Source organism: Poeciliopsis prolifica, unplaced genomic scaffold (assembly GCF_027474105.1).
Source record: "Poeciliopsis prolifica strain line A6 unplaced genomic scaffold, Auburn_PproV2 SCAFFOLD009, whole genome shotgun sequence".
In the NCBI taxonomy this organism is placed as follows: Eukaryota; Metazoa; Chordata; class Actinopteri; order Cyprinodontiformes; family Poeciliidae; genus Poeciliopsis; species Poeciliopsis prolifica.
In genome coordinates, this window is record NW_026562384.1 from 5,651,454 (window position 1) to 5,672,708 (window position 21,255).

General features: G+C 44.5%; 1 protein-coding gene across 5 annotated transcripts in view; it reads left to right on the forward strand.

The window, feature by feature from the left end:
- ebf1a (EBF transcription factor 1a) overlaps positions 1 to 21,255 on the forward strand; it is a 74,735-nt gene that overhangs the window by 33,797 nt on the left and 19,683 nt on the right. For all 5 annotated transcript variants that reach the window (XM_055034254.1, XM_055034255.1, XM_055034256.1 and 2 more), the window contains exons 7-10: positions 9,093 to 9,174; positions 10,375 to 10,516; positions 13,767 to 13,897; positions 15,561 to 15,687. In XM_055034254.1, the coding sequence (XP_054890229.1) occupies positions 9,093 to 9,174; positions 10,375 to 10,516; positions 13,767 to 13,897; positions 15,561 to 15,687 (482 nt within the window). The remainder of the gene's footprint in view (positions 1 to 9,092; positions 9,175 to 10,374; positions 10,517 to 13,766; positions 13,898 to 15,560; positions 15,688 to 21,255) is intronic.

The window sequence follows — 21,255 nt, forward strand, 5'->3', positions numbered from 1 at the left end:
AAGGAAACCTCAGAAGAAGACATGAGCACAACTTCCTTCTTCACAACATGCAAACAGAAATGGAGTCGCATCAGATTTTAATGGTTGTACAATTTTGTCTTTTGTTGTTGGTACATTTCTCCCACTGCTACTAGACTCTCGTATTTGCTTACCCAGAATGCACCGCACTATTTCACTTCCTGCTTTTGGAGCGGTCTCCGGTCTGCTTGTCATTCACATATGCATTCAAACTGAGTCACAGTTCACTTCGACCGAACCGAGACGTGGGTTTTCAGGCGGACCAGAGTCTGTTTTTTGTGGTCCGTACCAGAGTTTGGTTGCACAGTCGCACCTCCCTAAATGGACTGGACTTTCTTGGCAAACAGACCAGAGGTTGATTAAAGCAGACTTAGCAGGGCCGGTGTGAATAGTCGAAGTCCATTTGATCCTGGCCCCTCTCAGACTAGCTTCAGCCTCCGAGACAAAGTGATAAATACTAAATGAGGCTGATAGGAGTTTTCTGCTGCATGTAAGATAACTGCTCATACCCTTTCAGCAGACTTTTTAAAAGTGTGAACTATTATCTGTTGACAAGATGGACAACAAAAGGCCTCCTCCTTGCCCTGGGTTCTGGTGAAAAACAGCATTTCAGCTCCTTGTAATGGCCTGGCATGTGCGAGTGCAGCTCTCTCCCCACTTTGACAGTCCATCAGTGTCTCCAGCCGGACAGACGGGCCACTGACACAGCAGCACAAGGCCGGGAAACCTCTTCAATCACTTCCTCACTTTTCTCTGTCTGTCAAGCGGCAGAAAGGCGTGATTGATTTGTTGTTTCTACCACAGCGGTAAGAGAGCGAAGTTGTATTGGAGTAAAAACAAGAACGTCTGGTTTGTGTGACAACCACTTTCAGAAGCTTTATTAATCATCGTCATCAATAACGCCGCCGTGCCGTTGGTCGTCTTGCGGCTCGCGCGCATCCACCAGGAGTGCACTCCCCCGCTTCTCGCGGCGCGATGAACTTCATAAGTGTCCCATCACCACTTTAATCAAATTACTTATGAACCAAAATTGACAGTTTTCATTAATTATAAAGGATTATTCTAATTGCGATTCAAATTTATTCATTTAGAACAGAAGGCATTCAGTAATGTTTCAGGAAATTTGCATATTAAATGGAGAGAGGAGGCCATTAGCTATGCTAATGTATGCATGATTCCTTATTTTGTGATTGGTGGGCCATATGTAGCAGGCTGGGGGTGTGCAGGTGAGGAATCTAGAAGGAGCTGTAATATGTTTGATAAACACAGAGGGACGCAGGGCCAAAACATGCACATGAGCTAGTATACACACACACACACACACTTTGTAGGAAGCCATTCGCCTGCGCTCAAAATCCGTCTTCCTGTGACAAACGCGCGCTTCCTGTCACACATTTTTCTCCTCTCTTTGCTTCCATATTTGTCCCTCAAGACCCCTTTAGGTGGCGAGCAACTTTTCAGCCAAGAACAAACACGGCACACTAATTAAGTTTCTGATTTCTGATCCCGCTGCATTTAGAAACATAACCTTGAGCCGGCGCGTAGTCGCAGTCACATTTATGATTTAATGTGGTGCTTAAATGGAACAAAAAGAAAGAACTTTTGCAAGCGGCACATTCATCCCCACAATGTATGGTGCTGGTCTCGGCGTGACACGCTGCTCTTTATCAAGCTATATATAGTCGATGCATTATGCATTAAGCTTAACGTGCTTAAATCAACACTATTCAATAAAAGTGCATCAGTCTTCAGATAAAGCAGAGAGGAGAGTGGTTAGGGTAAAAGACTGCGCAGGGATGGAACACAACTAGCGGTCACACACACCCTTCGGCTGTGCAGCGTTGTCTACCTGGCTGGTGACAGGGCCATTATTCACCGTCATTCCCATGAGGGCAGAGTTTGGGGCTGGACAGGGGTAGCACAGCGTCGCAGCATGGCAGGACAGAGCCAGGGTGAGAGGGACCAGGACCCTTCATTACTCCTGTGATCTGGGGGCCTGGAGCCTCTCTCCTTCCTTCTCTTTGTCTCTGTCTCCATCAGATTAATGGGCTAGGCCCGACAGAGGAAGTGTTTCAATCAGCACCGCCTGCCAAGACTGTCCATCATTGAGACAAGGTCTTATACATCATGGCTTTGATACACGGGCACACACACACACACACACACACGCATACACATGCACAGATGTTTATTTAGTTGCACATTTCCCCTCCGTCCCCGATGTTGACGTGGTGCACAATCACCGCACAGGGAGGCACGTTTTCAGGCCACAAGTTGCTAAACAAAGGTCTCCTCTTCTCAAGCCAGCGAGATCTCTCCGCCGGTCTTCCCGCGCTTCCCTCAAAGATGCCTCGGCTGAATTTTGAATGATCCTTTTTGGATCAAATGGATGAAACACAATTGGTTAAGTGTCTCTGGGACTTCTGTCCCCAAGCTGAGACTGGAGCTCCAGCAGCAAGGAGAGCGAGGGGACAATCGCTTTCCCCGAGCAAGGCCTCTCTCCCCGAGCTCCGAAGATGCACCGTGGATCCCTCCCGCCCCTTGACCCACGGTCTCCCTTCCTCCAGGGTCCATTTGTTCTGAGAAATATTTAACGATGGGGACAAATTCAGCTGACAAGACGTGCACACACATCAAGGAGATAAAGAGGAGGATGGGACGGCGCGCCGAGCGAGCTGCGAATGAATTTTTCAGCACATTGAGATGTTCTATTTGAATAAATCATGACACTTAAGATAGACATGAGGGCAATATAGAGGTGCCCACCACTACTTTGAGGAGGAGCACTCCAAAGGAATGAAGTGAAGTGTGCGAGCATGTTTCACTTTGTCCTTACACTTCGCTGTTTGTGATCATCCTTTTCTTTTCCCTGTTGTTGAGATATTTATTCATTTCTCAGTGTCTATCTGGTAAAATGAGATATACAAATGAATGTTTCTTTTCCAGTCTATAGATGTGGAAATATGAATAGGGTTGGGTTCATTTGAGTTGATACTTTGGTGAGGATGTGTAAAAAAGCCTTAAATTGAAATGAGCTGCTCTTGCAGTAATCGCCTGTCGTGACAAACTAAACGTGTAAAGTTAGCTGAACTCTGCAGATGAGTTTGACATGAAACCCAAAAGAAATTGGTAAAGCACCTCATGTCCGCCGTTGAGTGAGTTGGAGAACCAGGTTGTTGTTGCAAATGGCAGAATGTTTGCTGTGAAAAAAAAATTAAGTTAAAATCTGCTCGCCAGAAAATTACGCAAAGAAATTTGTTGTCCAACATGTCCATTTGAGTCTTTTGCCATAAATGAGCAGGCGAGTAATTTAAGGAAAATAAGTGGGCTGTGCTGAAAAAGAGGTCTTTGGATGATCTGTTGTAGGAGACGTGATACAAGAAGATGTTGTTCTTGACATTGTTTGTTTTCCAGCATGAGATAATGTCGCTTCTATGAAAAATGATTCTTTTTTTTTTTTTTCCTTTGTCGTGGTACAACCAAATTTGTCTGCTTTCACATCGAAAGTGGGCCACTGCAGACTGCTCCACAGCCTGGTGTCCAAGGCTGAGGACCAGACCCAGAGACAGACCTGGTTCTGGATTATTAATGTCCCCCCACTGTGGAGCCAGGTCCCCCCACCCCCTATCAGTGCCCCACTGCACCCCTGGGGTCAGCCTGCATGGCTCCTGGTGCAAGGCCCCGCTCATAAATCTCCCTAAATTAGTGTGCGTGTGTGTGTGTGTGTGTATGCGTGTGCAGGTCACGAGTGTGTGCTTCTATGCTTAAACATATACTTCTGGCTGGGAGACAGGTCACCACAAAAACAAGCCAGTCAGGCTCTCGGTTGAAGTGTCAGTGATGCATGGCGGAAAGAGCGAAAGAAAGAGTAGCCCGGAACAGCAAGAAAATGAGAAATGAAACACAGGGAGGGAGCTGGGTGGCACGGGGAGGGGGGCAAAGAAAATACTCCAAGCAAGAGTTTTGAGGAAGAGATTTCATTCTGCTAGAATGTCACACTTCACTATGCTGTCGCTTTACACATGCTGACAGATATTTCCCCTTAATGTACCCTAATGCTTAATTGCCAAAGTGCAGGAGCGTCTCTCCTTCTACCTGCCTGGATTGGTTCAACATGTCCCGCGGTGCTAACAGGCACGGGGAAGTGCTGTTGTGTCACTTAGTTAACCCTCGAGACAAATGGCTCCCCTCCGGAGCACAGTGAATTACACACCTCATGAAGCATATTAGGAGCCAGACACAGAGCGTATCTCGTGGAGATGATCTGTACAGCTGAAATGGATGGCAGGAGAAAAGAGGGCTGAGTTACAACATCAGCTGTGCTGGGGCTTTTTTTTCTTTTTTTTTTTGTTCTTCTCCTTTTTATTCTTACGGCGCATCAGAACAAAATTAACAGAGCGCAGGGAGGAGGGTGGGAAATAAATAAGGACTCAAAGGCGGTTTTCTCGAAGTCATCCATGTAGAATTTGACAAGGAAAACAACTCCTTCCCTCATTTGTGGCTAATGTAGGAAAATTATTAGAAAATATAACAGAATTGTCCCTCGGAGGCTTCCGTGCTGTTAGCTAATCGCTTAGACGATCTTTATCACTGCAGTAATATTATTTAGATGCTACGGGGATTACTTAAAAGTTGTGTTATAATTGCTTTCCTTGTTTTGTTGTGCATGGGCAGGGGGTGATTTTGTGTTTAATTGCTCCAAAGTGACAAATAATGCCGGTTGTGATATGATGGAAGTGTGAGATCATTAAATTACCATGGCGACTGGCTGCGTTTGCTTTTTTTTTTTTTTTTTAATATAATTTTTTTAAATTTAATTTTATTTTTTCTTTCTTTTTTTTTTTTTTTTTTTTTTTTTTGTTGCTGCTGCAAATTTACGCCACGAGGCTCGAAAAGGCCAAGCAGTTATTTACACAAATTCACTTCCACAGCCATTTCTGGATTTGGGGGGGTAATTACGAGAGAGCGAAATGGTTTTATTTCATTTAATCCAGCCGGCGCAGCAATTTGCACCAGTAATATCTGCCTGCGCGGGTTTAACACGTCGAAAGCAGCGAGACTTTCAAATGCAGAGAAGAAGTGGGAATAATTGAAGCAAGGATCTGGAAATACGCCGGCGTAAAGAGCAAAGTGGAAGAAAAAAAAAAACAGAGAAAAAAAAACTTTAAGCCTTAATACGTGGAAGCATATTCTGAAGAAAATCAGAACAGAAAAGAGTTGAAAAAATATTTTCTTTATTCGTTACTTATCAACCAAATTCTGTGTCTGTGTGGTTGTTGTAATTGTGCGAAACTATTTTTGCCTGCTTGAGAAAGTGTTCAAACTGACTCCCTTTGTTTTATATCACAACTTCCCAATAAAAACGCAACTTCAGAGCATTTTTATTGGGAACGTATTTGATAGACAAGCAGCACATAATAGAGAAGTAGAATAAAAAGGATACATGGTTATTAAAATACCTACATTTCATTGCATTGCAGCTGCAGCTCTTTTCAGATATGTCTCCACCGGCTTTGCCCAATAACGAGTGGTTGTAAACATCGATTTTCTAAATCCTCAATCGGAATTTTGCTGCGGACTTTGATTGAGCCTTTCAGAGTCATGAATTTGCTCTGATCTGATCAATTCCTTGTCTTTCCGCTGAGGGTTTTGAACCTTCGATCTTTTGCCGTGTTTTGAGCTCTGTCAATCACCTCATCAACTCTGACCAGCTTCTCTGTCTTTGCTGAAGAAAAACCTTCCCACGGAGAGTGTGTTCAGGAATGGTGTGCAGTGGTATCAAGCCCAAGAATTTCAGTGTGGGTCTCATCTGAGCAGAACATCTTCACCTAGAATCACCAAGGCCCTACCAATTACTAAATATAGAATTTTTATAGCTTTAAGATCAATGTTTGAATACAAATGGATGAAACTCCACAGATGTTTTTTTTTCTTCAGTACTTTTTGAGTTGGTGAAGTGAGACAGGGCGAACGAAAGTAAAGTGGGATGGAGGCTTTCACAAGGGAGAGCAAATTAAGCATATTAGGTGAGTGCAATGACAAAATGAGAATGAAAAAGAAACATTGGCTTTGCACAGCATTCAGCACTCTGTCACATGTCTCAGTGGTTTAGCTGCTCATAAGCTCATAGGGGATTTGGTAACAACAAAAACTGGGCCTATTTGTTATCACCACTTCTTCATCTGGCTCTGAAATCGAGTCATTTTGTGTAAACAGGTGATTCCTACTCGTGCACCACAGGGGAGGTTCTTGTACACTTTTGTGAGACTAATTGCCCATTTTGCCTTGTTCAGTTAATTAACAAAAAGCAGCAAAAATAAAACAATTACTGTGCACTGAACCGAGCACCAGATACAATCCCGGGCTTTTGTCGGCTATCTGCACATATTTACTCGTCAGCTGTCAATCAGATTATCCATAAATCCGGATGGTAATCTCTTTGCTGTTACATATTAGCGCACATTGCGCCTTTATCCCCACTTCATCACACAGAAGCTCTCAAAAGTGTAAAGTTAAAAATGAAAGTCGTGATTTCGGTGGTTTGATTTGAACCGCTCATCCAAAATAAACACAAGAATGGGTTCCCTTTTTTTTTTTCTTTTAGAGATGGCCTATCCAAAGTCCAGGACTAAATCTGACAGAAAATCCGTGAACGCAACTATAAATGGTTGTGAACAAGTGACGTTCTCTCTGAAGGCAGGAAAGCATGGATAACTATTTTCAGGTGGCGATGCCAAAGACTCCATGTTGAAATTAAATAAAACAAATCAGTTAACTGAGCTAGCTAAAGTAGCTATTTAATATGTTTTCTCCCTGGTTTGTTTTCAGTTGAGTTGTGCAGGATAAATGTCAAATTAAATGTGCAAACAATGACCTGAAATGATTAACCACGACCTCAATCTTTTTATACCAGAACATTAGGGCATGTACACATAAGGGGATGTAAAAATTACAAAAATATCAGACGGACCTGGTGTGTTTCCTTCATACTTATCCTCTCATGGGTCTCATCCCAACTCCTCTTCCAAATTTAACCCTCTGATTCCATCACCTCTGACTGTGGTGACCCTAACTTTCTTCCCTCCACTTATCCATCTTTCCATCCATCATGGATGCCTGGGCAAAGGAGCAGGAGGGCCGTTGAGGGAAAAAAGCGGAATCAATGAATTAAACAGGAGGTGCAGCGAGGAAGGTGGAGTATGTCGGACAAGTGGATGTGGTCCACAGCTGTCTGTTGGGCTGCTCTCTGACCTTGAGGAGATAAGAAAGTTGGGAGACCCTCGGTCCGTGGGGTCTAACAGCATGCTGGAGGAAAGGAAAAAAAAAAAAAAAAAAACATCTCTCCACTTCATGAATTATTGAGATATTGGCCCACAGCTTCTAAAATATACAGGAGGGTGGTCTGTCTCTCCTTTCGGATTTTACGTACTGTCTGCTTCGTCCTTCTGTCTATCTTTCAATCGGTTTCTCCTTTCACTTTCTGCGCCGTTTCTTTCCCTCTCCCCTAACGCTCCCACCCTTCCCTGTCTCATTCAGTTTTGGCCTCTTGTGCAAGTACGATTATAAATCACAACAGAAATAATAATACAAAAAAAGGGCCAAAGGAAAGAAAAAAGAAAAGGGAGGGGGAAACACAAAGCATTAGAGTAAAGAGTTTGTTATTGAGATCATAGCATGCTTTTTCTTCTCCAGTCAAGGAGGAGCATCCACCACCAGCCAGCTGTCATGCATTTAAAACTTGTCAGGGAATAACCGCGAGTTCTTGTGTTACATCAGATGCTTGTAATGCACACAGCAGTAGGCCTGCCTCTCCAAATGAGACATAACTCTGCTTCGTCCATTTATCTTCTTTTTTTGTTAGTGTTTTTTTTTTCTTTTTTTCCTAAGACTAGATGAAGCAATTGTCCAGGGTGCTGTGTTTCTCCTGACATGTCTGCATGCGTGCGTGTGTGTGTGTGCGCGCGCGCTCGATTATATCCGAGTAGCTTGGCTCCAAACGCGCTGCCCAGTGCAGAATCGTAGCCATAACAAATGAACAGAGGGGAGAAAATAAGACATATGAAAGAAAAGCTGAGCAAAGGAGTGATTCTCTCTCTGGCTGCTGGAGATCTGTATTGTAAGCAGTTTCAGCTGTCAGCACTTCTTTGAGCTACCTCAAAGGGGGGGAGAAGGAGGAGGAAGAGGAAGGGGGAGTCAGGGGTGGGAAATGTAGTTTTATGCCCTCCTCTAGTTCCCCTTCTCCCCCTGTTTTAGGGTTCCTGTTTATTTGTACACAGCGCTGTTTATTTTTGCGGTTCATTTGATTTTCTTTTTTTTTTTTTTTTTTTCTTGGAGCCAAACAGGCAGCGCAGGAGGCTGAATGGGGAGATGTACAATACTGCAGTCTCACTTACAGAAGAAGTTGTCGGGTCTCAAGCCTCGGGGTGGGGCGAGGGAATAAATTGTCAGACATCCCCCCACCCCCACCCACTGCCCCCACTTCTCTTTTTCTGCTTTTCCAGACCAGACCCCCCCATTCCCCTCCGCATCCCACCTTCCACCCCATCTACAACCCCAACTCTCCCCTGTACTCCTCCCCTCCCTCATTAAGTATTGATGTGGGTAGCCATACTTGCCATCTCAGCCTATTAATAATGCATGGCAGGTGCTGTTGATGTGGTCTCTCACACTGAGATTGAGAGAGGCAGGAGCAGCAACACTGTGTGCTGCAGAGTAGCTACAGCTCAACCTCCGTCACAAGGCTGTGCAGAGCCTGAGGACCGGTGGGGGTGATGGGGCGCGGGGTGGTGGGGGGTACATGTGCCCCAGTGAGTTTACGGCGAGCCGTGACAGACGCTCGACGATTGATACACAAGGTTGTGTCTAAGTCATTGCCTCTGCGAAGGTTTTACTGAGGAATAACTGCGCTTGTCACCAGCAGCTGACGGAGGAGTGTCAGATGGAGCGAGAGCCCCGTCTGCCTCTAGTTTTTTCTGTGTTTTGTCATTTATCAGTGGCATCTCTTTTAAGGACTCGCAGGTAGTCTTTCGACGGCTCGTCTGATCTTTCCCCCCTCTCTCTGTCTCTCTCCTCAGGTTCTTTCTCAAGTTCTTCCTGAAGTGCAACCAGAACTGCCTGAAGAACGCAGGGAACCCTCGAGACATGAGGCGTTTTCAGGTGACCGACCACTTTCTGCACGCACTCTCGATGCGATGGGCTTCACAGTGACTGCGTGGCAGACACAAGAACCATGTGATGTCCTGTTGTAGAACACCGTAACACACTATCCTCCAACAGCATACTGCAAGCGAGGCATGCAGGGTGTCTCTTCCGAGGAAAGTTCAAAATGCACAATGAACAAGTTCATTAGATTATTTTCAAGCTCATTTTTTCATACGCCTTGAAAGTTTCTACATCTTTTTTTTTTCTCCCTTCATAATGAGAAACATTGGTGCATTTTAGTGTGATCGGTTCAAATTTGGACATTATAGAATGGTGGAAGAAAAACTGTACTTTAAATTTTAAATATCTGGCATGAATATTTATCCAGATACCCACCATGTGAAATTCTGAGCACAGATCGCCAATAAGTCCAGGTTCAAATCAAAGTGTAAAGTCAAAGTAAGACTTGAAGACTGATGCTCACAAAGTCTTTCAATCCAGTCTGGCTGATTTTAAGCTATTTTGCAAATCAAATGGGCAAACCCCGATCTCTCTGTGTGGAAACTTGTCATGCGTGACAAACATGCAGCTTTAATTGCAGCAAAAGTTGGACCCACAAAGTAACTACAAGCTCATGGCACTCTTTTCAGAGCTTCTGTTGTAAAAATGTTAAAAACTGTGTTTGATAAGTCCACTAGTTTGTGTTTGTCCATCTCATGAAAACCTCGTAAAAGTGGAAGTGGTTGTAATGTGAAAACGTCAATGTGTATCAATCGTTTTCCCAAGCATTGTAATAGAATTGAGCCGATAAACATTTAGGTGTTTTTTTTTTTTTTTTTTTGTAAATAGGTGGAAAGAAAAAACATGTGAAACTTGAGGGAAACCATGCCAGAACATTTGAACACCAAGAAAACAATTAGCAACATCATTGGTTTTCTTTTGTTTTAACTTAGATATGTACACAGAAAGATACATTTGAGCTTTTAATGAAATACCAGTAAGATACAAATATGAACCGTAAATGCACTATCTGATAGCTCAAAGTGGTCGCATCCTTTCGGTGTTATTAAATGGTTCTTAACACTGCTTGCTTGAAAACCTACATTTTTAGGATCTTCATGCAGTCTGCAATTGATCCTAATTTTAAAGTTGTATTGAGCTACTTTCAAAGGTTTTCAGCGGCTCTCTTGTTTTCCTCGGCCTCCCTTGTCCCAGGTGGTTGTGTCTACTACGGTGAGCGTCGAGGGCCACGTCCTGGCCGTGTCTGACAATATGTTTGTGCACAACAACTCCAAACACGGTCGGCGGGCTCGACGTTTGGACCCCTCGGAAGGAACTCCGTCCTACCTGGAACACGGTATTTCAAAAAAATTAAAAAAAATCAAAGACTCCTTTGCCTTTCCCTTCTTTCTTTCCTTCTCCTCCTCTCTCATCCTCTTCCTCCCATTTTAAAAAGAAATCTAGCTCCACTTTCAGCCCCCCTCTTTCCCTTTCTCCCCTCTCGTCTCCTCAACGCCTTAAACATGTGCCTTCTTTCTTATCTTCATCCTGTTTCCTCCTGGATTTCACTTTCCTCTCTTCTAACTTGAGCTAAGGAGCGAGTGGAAACACGCAAGAGTCTCTTGTCTCTCCCATGTGGCCTGCTCCCCTCAGGTCTGCGCCTCTGGGCCTTCTACTCTGCCTCAGATAAGCACTATGTGTCTTATGAGGTCTGTTCTGCTTAAAGCCAACACTAGCTTTATTTCCTTGGAGACCTGCTTTTATCCTCTGGCCCTCCATCACTCTCCATCCCTCAGGTTTTCAAGCAAGCACACCCATAACAAAAAAAAGAGAGGAAAAAAAAAGCCAGCACACACACACACACACACACGCACACACACACACACGCCTGCACTCACAGTCAAACCCAAACCTTTAATACTTCATAATGACATGTGTGTATGATTTAGGAGGCTGCACTGATTCCCAAGTCCCTAATCCAGTTATTTTCTCATTTCGATTTCCCAGACATTAAATAAGAGAAACATATTTTTTTTTATTTCTTCTTTGAGGAAAGTCAACCTCAGGGATGATAATGACGACAAAACTAAGAAGGGATTTAAATGACCGCCCGGAGTAGATTGAGTTAAGATTGAATGCCACGGTTAAGTCTTTCTGATGACTGTCCTCCAGAGACAAAGTGGACCACTTGGCCCCCCTCCCATGCCCGGTCTCCCAGTTGATTAGAAAAGTTCACGAAGAAGCGACGTATTGGAGGCGTCGGATCTCGCACCGAAAGCAGAATGCGCACCGTAACAGATGTCGCCTCTGTTAGGAGAGATTTGTTTGGGAATTTCCTCACCTCTGATTTTTTTCTTCTTCTTTTTTCGCCTGTTCTTCCCGTTGAGAGGAGTCTGAAGAAAGACAAAAAGGAGCGAAAGTACAGAACAGAGAGGTGTAGGAAAGGTGGCTCACAGTTTCCATGAAAGGACGAGGCAGGAGTGTATCAGAAAGACGAGATGAAAAGATACAAAGCGGCGCGATCCCAGTGCCGCATATGTGTGGCGGATCAGTGACTTTGGGGCCCATTTCGAGCGGTAATAGATGAGCAGCCCATAGAGTCGAACAGATGGCACAGAGGAACACCCCAAAGTATAATCCTATCACATGGATTCACGTTCCACCATCTGGTTAATCCACGCACACACACACACACGCGCACACACGTAAAAAGGAATCGCACACGCATGCACACCGAGGGCACATAATATCAGCGGCTGTGAAAGGGGAGGCATCTCAGGGCCGTGATTATGGCCACAGATTGCTGCTCGGCGAACGCTGATCTCTGCGGGCGTATCAGGGGGCTAAATATCACTCCAGCTTGTTGGGGAGGATCAACAGAACAGGGAGTCAGGCAAAGAGCAAAGGCAGGGCTGTGAGGGGGGAAAGGAAAAAAAAAAAAAAAGTCAGCCTAGCCTAAAGTGGATTATGCCGCTTTGCAGAATTACAACATGTCTGACAAGCTGCATATCTGTTAAGGAGAGGAGATTTAGATTATATAAACATTTTTTTTGTTTTCCCCCCCCTCCTCTCAGTGCTGTTCTTTTCTTCAATCACACTCAGTAAAAACCAAGTCCACAACGCGGACAGACAAGGTCCGAAAGCAAATAGAGGAGCAGTTAGTGAAACTATTGCGACGGCACAGTTCTTTGGAGATGTAACATTTTGTAATGTCACAACCACAAACTTTTTTGGGGGCGGCATACTTGATGGAAGAGAAATGTTTTCAGAAGTATAAAAGAGCGGCGTGCTTTTGGTTACAGTCAGTTCGTTTCGCAGCTGTTACATCTGTGAGAGGTCTGGACTTTGACTGGGCCATTCCATTGCATAACTTTGGCTCCTGTTTTGAGTTGTTCTCTTTCTGGATGGTGAATCTTTTCCCACAGTGTCAAGACGTCTGCATTCTCTAAAAGGTTTTATTAAAGCTTTGCCTTGTGTTTTGCTCCGGCCACTTTTCCACCAACCCCGGCTTTCCCGTCACCGCTGAAGAAAAGCGTCCGCACAGCGTGATGCTGTCGCCACATGAAGACATCTGGTCTACCTTAACCAGAGTACCTTCTAAGATGTGTTTGTTTTGTCCCCTGCATGGAGTTCTTCCAACAATAGCCTTCTTCATGCCATTCGCCCATAAAGGATGTGTTATTCTGTCAACAAATTCTCCCTCCGGTGCTGTTGGTCTTTGAATCTCCTTCAGGGTTACCGTGGGCTTCTTAGTTGCTTCACTGAGTGTTGCTCTCCTTGCTAAGCCTGTTAGCTTAGCTGAACGACCAGGTCTTAGTAGGCTTGCTTTGTTCCTTTAAACCTCAAAGGTCTTCACAGACTCATAGTTCGACTTATATTCAAATGAAACTTTTTCTTTTTTTCTCTCCACTGAAAAGGTGAAACGATGTATCATTTTCCTTCCAGTCTACAATTATGCATAACTTTGTGCAGGGGTCACTGGCCTAAAATAACCATAAGATACATTTGTTTTTCATTACAACTAAATGTGACACATTTCAAGCAGTCTGAATACTTTTGCGCCACCCTTACGAATCAGCAACATTTATGCCCACATCGGCGCGTGTTCAGAGAGGCTCCACGGTCCAGGAGATGGAAACTGACACGCAGTCATGTTGCACAGACAGCTGAGCGAGAGCTAAGTGTTTGGTTAATGAAGGCTGAGGTACTCAGGGGGCACAGCTACTGTTGGCTCTGCTCTGCTCCCCGGTCGCGTGCCCTTTGATCAGACACTGAGCACACCTGACATTTACACGCCTGCACGCTTTGCCACGTGTCATAAAACAAGCGCACCGCCGCTGCCCTCGCACGCAGGGCAGAGGTGATGTTTAATAACGGGGTGCGTATAATCACTCTGATTAGAATTCCACGTCCACGCCCCGACCCCTGGGAGAGGGCCGGGGGGTGATCTGTGCGCGTCTGAGAGTGTGTGAAAGACGGGGAGGGAGAGAAGGACAACGCGTGGCGGAAACCTTTCCGATCTTTAATTTTCGGTCGGTTAGAATCTAATCTGTGATGTGGGATTCTTTTTTTATTTTATTTTATTTTATTTTATTTTATTATTCCAGCAACCCCAAGCATCAAAGCCATCAGTCCCAGTGAAGGCTGGACAACAGGGGGCGCAACGGTCATCATCATCGGAGACAACTTCTTCGACGGCCTCCAAGTCATTTTTGGAACAATGCTTGTCTGGAGTGAGGTGAGTCACCTGTTTCACCTGTGATTATAAAAATATATTGCACTTGAATAATATCACACTCTGACAATTTTGTTGTTATTTGAGAATATTTATGTGGCAGATTTGCGTTAAGATTAATCTTGAAGCAAATATGAGATTTATCCATCACTGTTTAAGTTGACAAACATTTACATATTAACTAAAGACTTCCTCCTTAAAATGAGAAAAGAAGGTTTTCTATCATTTCATTTATTAGTTTGTTACTCATGGATTTTTATTTCTGAACCAGACAATTTTCTTTTTTCTCTTTCTAATTAGAGATTAACTAATTTAAGAGAAAAATAATAAGCAGATAGGCAAATATGGAATCATCTCCAAACATATTCAAATCTGTTTTACCTTAATCCCAAGAGATTATCAAAATCTGACTTGAAGCAGTAGAAAGAAATCAAGTAATTTGAAATATTGTCTTCATGCAGAAAACATTTTTTAAATGAGCACTTGAATTTGCAAGCCAGTAATTTTAGCTGTGTCAAAGTTCTTCATTTGCTATTAATGATAATTTTACATGCAGTCGTTCTGCTAACTCAGAACAGATAAAAATAGCCCTTCGTTTGGTTGCTGTCTTTGACTATGTGGGAGAAAAACAAACACAGGCAACTTGAAAATTGAAGGAATCGATCAAGAAACACGAACAAAAATGATTAATAAGTTATTAAAAGCAATAAGTAACTTCAGACTGTAAGTACTTTTCACATCCACTTGAAAATCTGCAATCTGTGCCGCTTCCTTCCTTACCTGCCATCTATTAGGCCGCGTTTGAAGGAACACTTTCTTGAAATACGTGCACACGCCGTGCAGGACGCATCCCTTTGTAGGGAGCATCTGCCACATGACTAAAATGTAAATGCAGTGTGTGTGTAAAAACCGGAGGTCAGCAAGGCAGTGCAGCTAAACAGCTTTCTCTTTAGTAAAGGAATAATTCTATAAAAAGCTCCTATATTGTCTCGCTGAGGGGGTGCAGACAATGGTGGAATGAAAGCCTGGCTAAGTGAGGAATGAAAGGGACAGTTAAGAGCGACGCACACATGCATCCACACACTTAAAGTGCTGGCAGCGGCACTGATAGCTTTTGAGCGCTCCTAGCGTTTGAGTGCTAGCTCGCTGCCGAGAGCTAGCTCTCAATGAGGTCTCATCCGCGCTTTGTCATGATACCGTTTCCTTCAAAGACCCTTCAGAGTGCACACGCACACGCCGCACTAAGTGGGCCTTTTTGTGCTTTCATGTGGCTAACGGCGGCTAGATGGCTTCGGCTGACAGACACAGAGACGGGGCCAGTGGGGACAAGCATATACTTGCTTATGCTGTTCAATAGGTGCGAGCAGAGGAGAAGTGTGTTTTATTCATAAACAGATAACAGCTTTTGAATCCTTATTACATAGCCCATGTCAGTGCTGATAACCATCCTAAGCCTCACAGTGACATTGCCTTGGGCTATGAGGCCACCTGAGGGCTTTGGCGCTAACACATCATTTTCAGGCTTATTATACCGGAAAAAAAAAAAAAAAACTGTCAAAGCTGCAAAACAAAAGGGGCTCAGACAATCCAAGAGTACTCCCAGGAGCGGCTGGTAAGATATGAAGTTTCATTTCATTAACCCGCCTCCCTTCTGCCCTCTCTGTAGTTGATCACTCCCCACGCCATCCGTGTGCAGACCCCGCCCAGGCACATCCCAGGGGTGGTGGAAGTCACACTGTCCTACAAATCCAAACAGTTCTGCAAAGGCACACCTGGACGCTTCATCTACACAGGTACCACTGAAGCACTGACGTCAACGACACCAAGCTGCAGAGCAATAACGCCACATCCCGCACCCATGATTTAAACTCGAGGCGGAACGACGAGGCGTAATCAGATAAACCGTGTTCCCACGCCGGCTTATTTTAGACACACTTCTTTCGGCCGTATTCGCTGAAACTGTCGAGGTTGTGCATTTTATGTGCTTTCGCCGCACTGAGAGAAAAAACATGCTCGCTAGACAATTCAAAGTTCAATAACGCGACTCGATAATTCAGTGAAAAGAAAAAAAGCCCTGCTGATCTGACGAGAAAGGGAATTTTGCCTCTTTTATGAAGCAGGTGAAGGTCAGGGGGGAGGTTTAACCTTTTGATTAGTGGGATTATCAAGAATTAACCCCCGTCGAAGGCGGAATTCAGTAAAAGCGGAAGCGTTTCACGCCGCCAGGGGTGCAAAAAGCTCTGGCGTTGCGTTGAAAAATGTAGCAGTGTGGTGAGCGAACGGCGGAAAGGAGCGAATGTGAAGCAGTGATTAACCAGTGCGAGGCCGCAGGTCCTCTGGGGAGCCCGCGAATCACATAAATCTGTCTGTAATCTCAACCACTGATAGACTTAGGCACTAAGCCCCAACTGGAATTGCCAACATCTGACAAAATCATAACCGAGCGAGAAGCGTGCGAGTCGCCACGCATTTCTCTACATCTTGTGTCCTAATTACAGAGCAAAAACACTATCTATCCACAACCATCAGTCACAGCGACGTGGATTTATGGTAAAGGCTGCAATCGAATGCTCTGCTGTCTTTGCACATATGTACTCGAGGCACACGCGTGCCGAAAAGTAACTGCATCACTAAGAAGGTGGGGCAGATGGGTGTGCAGCCTGTACCGTGCCAGGACTGTCCAACACCTCACAGGCTGCCAAACACACAGAGCTGTGTGGGTATACAGGAAGTGCATACGGGAGTGTCTGTGTGCCTTTTCACCAGTCATGTGGGACTCATAAATGCCAGAGTTTATCCAATCACAATTTTGTGACCAATTTCCGATCTCTTGTTTCTTTTCAAAGCTTTGACCCTTCTCTGCAGTTTTTCCTTTTTCCAGATACTTGCCTTTAAGAATTACAATATAGGCATTTAAAATAGCTTTTTTTTTTTTTTAGCTCTCCTCCCATAAATCTAGTGTGGAGGCGACAACGTGTGTGAAAGAGCCGCCATTGTAAAAAAAAAAAAAAAAAAAATAGGGGGGGGGGGTGGGGATTTACTATTGTTTTAAAACAAAGGCAAATGATTTATGGCGTTGACATTTTAAACTGTCTTTATCGTCTCAGATTAGGGGTTACTACAGTTAGCATTTGCACCATTAGTAAAAAAGGATTCTCAATGTTTATATCCTAGAAAATGGAGACTGTTGTAATGCATTTACAAATCTATAGACTTGTGTCTATATGCCATAGAAGATTCGGTTTCCTTTTTCAGTTCTTCGACTGGCTTCTTTTTAAAGAGCTCAATGACAGTGGAAATACTGTTAAACCTCAGCTTTCACATTAGAGAGTGTGCTTAGAAGTGCAACCTGGCCCATATGCTCTATTTACCCACCGAATCAAAGACATCAGATTTTTGGGCATTGACCAGCCGGTCACCGGTTTTTGATCAACAGCCAGTTCCTTGGTCCATCTCCAAACGGATAAATCCTGCATTGCTTCCTGCCATCTTCAGTCCAATCACAATGTCACGTTCAGTTTTTCGGAAAACGAGTCATTGAGCGAATTCACCTTTCTCCCGCATTTTGTGCCCTCTTGGCCTCCGCACAGAGGACTCTCAACAGGTGAGAGGCTGCAAGGTTATCCGCCCGGAGCCGAGCGCGGACGCCACAGAGCTGCTTGCCAAGCAACAACAACATCTTCACAAGGGCACAGTCAACCATGGCGAGGCAGAGATCCCAGTCTGACTTTTTTTTTCCTCACACTTCCTTTTTAGCCACCGCTGTGCATCCTCAGCGGGTATTTGGACCTTTCTCTCTCCCGACCTTCTGTATTGTTCCACTTCCCGCGAGGGGAGAAGGAGCCTGCTCTCGTTTAGCGTCGCGAGCGAGAGCCAGAAATGGTCGGCAGGGTGAGAGAAAAAAAAAAAAAAAAAGAATTGATGTGAGAGATGGAGGAGAGGAGAAGCGGACGAGAGCGAGAGAGAGAGGAGGATTACCGTGGGCTACGTTACCCTCCTGGGTCTGTTTGGCACCAGTTTGAGCCCAGTTGCCAGTGGGTACTAATCATAGAGGATTGGCAGCGCCGTGTGGCAGCTGGCAGCCACGGCGCACACATAAACACACATCAACGCAGCCCAGCAGCGTCAGACTTGCATGCACTCGTATATTCCATGTGCACGCGCGCGCGTGCGCGCTCTGAATTACATTGGGGACAGCTGGCATTGCTAATCAACTTCTGCTGAGGAGAGGAAAGCGAGCAGCTCACAGACCTAATTAAGTCAACACATACCCAATACTGCTGCTACTGCTGCTTTGCAAACATGCTACCCTCATAACCCTTTCTTTGTGTTTTCTCTTTGCCGCACACCTTTGCCTGCATGATTATCGATACTCCCGCACGCAGCCAGAGCCACCAGTTGGACAAAAATTGGACTTTCGCTCTCGCTCTGGATAGACGGGACAACTGAGGGAACTTTGGGTGCAGAGGAGAATCGCTGAGAAGCTATTACAGTAATATGTTTCCTGTCGTCTCTGAGGACTCCTCTGTCATTAGACTTCCAAAAGCTTCAATTAGAATCATCAAAGGCAATTAAGCTATCCACTGATAAGAATAGAAGAATCTTGTTGTTTTATTTTTTTTTCCAATCCTTGCTCTTCCTCTGTCGTTTTATCCCTTTATCCCTCTTCTGTTCCACTCTCTGCCCTCTGCCATACCCACCTCTGGGGCTGAGAGCTCTCCCTAATCCCCCTCTCTTATTATCAGGTCATTGCTTACCCCCGCCCGCACCCCCCAGCCCCGCCTCCCTCTACATCCTCCTCTGGGTACGGATGCATCTCCACGTTGACTTGTGTATCACCTCTTCACTGGGTTGTCGCAACATTCATCAAGGAAGCTCTCCCTTTTCTTTTCTCCATGCAATATAAGGCGATAATGCTCCACCAGCAGGACCCACGTGTCCACGCGTTGTTGTGTGCGGGGCTGGAATGCCGGCCTCAGATTGGGAGAGTTGATGAAACGCCTGTGTCGTTGAAAAGGCAATCCCCCTCCCTCCTCAGTATGCAACCTTGTCTGTGTGCCGCTTCCACCTCGGCTTCTGCTGATATTAAAAGGCTCTGCTGGCTCACATTAAGGGCTGCCGGTGACGCACGGCGGCCCGCGCGCGCGCGCCGGCGCACAAACATTAGGGGTGGTTTTTCAGCAATGAGTGCAGATTAGGTGTGGTGGAAACATCAGTCAGCTTGCAGCCAGGAGGAGCGGGGACAGCGAGAGGAAAAAGACAAAAGTCAAGAAGAGAATTTAAACCAGCTGCCGCTGACATCCTTTCCCCGTCTCTGCGGAGCTTCTGCCTTCTGAGCTCTAAATTAGTTTTAGGAGTAGAGGAAGCTCAGGCAGTCAGTTGCCTGTCATTTTAGAACACTGCATGTTCTGTTGGGAAGCACAGATAATGCCAGGGGGTGTGATGCATGAAGATGCTCTTACAAGCCTGAAAAATAACGCTAGGTCTCAGTGTCTTGCGAAAGCATTCGTAGTCCTTGAACTTTTCTGCATTTTGTCTCCTCATAATAGCAGACATTTCTGTATTTTAGTGGAAATTTGCTTGAAAGGCCAACACAAAGTAGTGCCTATGCTTATAAAATGCATCCCCTTCACTGGATATTGAGACTGTGGCAAGATTTTCAAATCTTACCACAGACTCTGCTGAATTTAGCTTAAGGATTTGACTGGGCCACACCACCTCATGAAAATGCTTTGATCTGAAGCTTTCCATTGTAACTTGCGGTATATTTCTAGGGTGGCTTTCCTTGTAAAAAGTGAACCGCTGACTGAGTCTCAAGTTTCTTACAGCCTTTAAATGGGATTTCTTCATAATTGCCACGAGTTTAGGACCTTCATTTTTCTCATCACTTGACTGCTGAGGAAAAGTTTCATCTCAGTATGATGCTGCCATCGCCATGTTTACCTGCAGGCATGATGTACACACAGTTGACTTTAGTGACCAGGTGAATCCATGTGTGATTACCTATGTGGCTTTTGGAAAACAAGACTTTTTAAAGGCCACAATTGTGGGGTTCACATATAAAAGTCGTGCTTTCAACAGATGTTCCCACCTGACTTCTGAAGACAATTTGTTACAGTGGGTTTTATTTAGGGGCATCAGATTAAAGCGGGGTGAATGTAAATATGTGCCACATTTTCCCTTTTTATAAGTTTTAACAGTAAAATGTTTAGCTGAAGTCAATGTTTGGTGTCTGGAAAATGCACGATTATGAAGTCACAGTCAGCAGGCACCATCCCATCACTGAGAAACCGCAGACAAACCCAACTTTCTGTGTGCCGGTTACAATGGCTGCTGGAAAAGACAAGTTTTGTTGTTGACTTGCAATTCAGAAACAACTTGCTGATTGTTGTCCTGGAAGCTTCTCTTCATCTGCTCCTGGATCCGACTCAGGGTCAAAGATGCTATGAAGTGCAATGTTGAATGGGCGTGGCCACCAGCAGCTAGCTTGTATTTAAGGCCCCAGAACGGCTAATTCTGAAAGGCAGAATTAAAATGTATTATCTGAGAATGATTTTATAAAAACATTACAATGAAAATGTTCAGCATCACTCAGCAACCTGTTCTAATTAGTACAGGGAAGTATAATAAAACTTGTTGTGACAATGGAAAAGTCCTAGTGGCACGAATGCTTTTCCAAAGCACTGCCAATGCAAGGTTTCACTTTATAATCAAACCAAGGAAAGCTTGGCTTAATTCGATGCAACTTTTTCAGCAGAAAATATGCAGGATTTTATTTATTTATTTATTTATTTATTTTTTATGCATGACTAAAGATAACATCCCGCAGATAAATACATTCACATATAAACTCGCGATGCCCTCACAGACGCGTAGGAGCGCATTGACGACGCACATGTCATCTGGCAATAAAAGCCGGGTTCGACCGTGAGGTGGTCAATTACTTGCCCCGCTCCTATTTGTGAATGCTGCCTTTTATTGAGCTTGGGCGGATGCCTGCTGTTGATTAAACCGGCCCAGTCTTACAGCTGCTGGAAACCGGGCCAGCCGAGGGAGCCGCATACATTCCCGGTCCCTAACCGCAACAAAACTCACACCTCTATTGGAGATTGAGATTAATTTTCTGCACCATGTGGCTTGTCTTCCCTCTTTAGCATGCTGCCTTCTTATTATGGGAACATCTGCTCCATGATGATGATGATGTAAATGAATTTGGATGTAGATTATTTTATACCCTGCTGAAAATGAGCAGCCTTCACCAGAGGGAACGGTTTCTTACTTTTTTTTTTTTTTTATGTCTTAATTCAAGCGCACAGTTTCTATCTGGATTTTTTTTTTTTTTTTTTTTTTTACATTTGCAT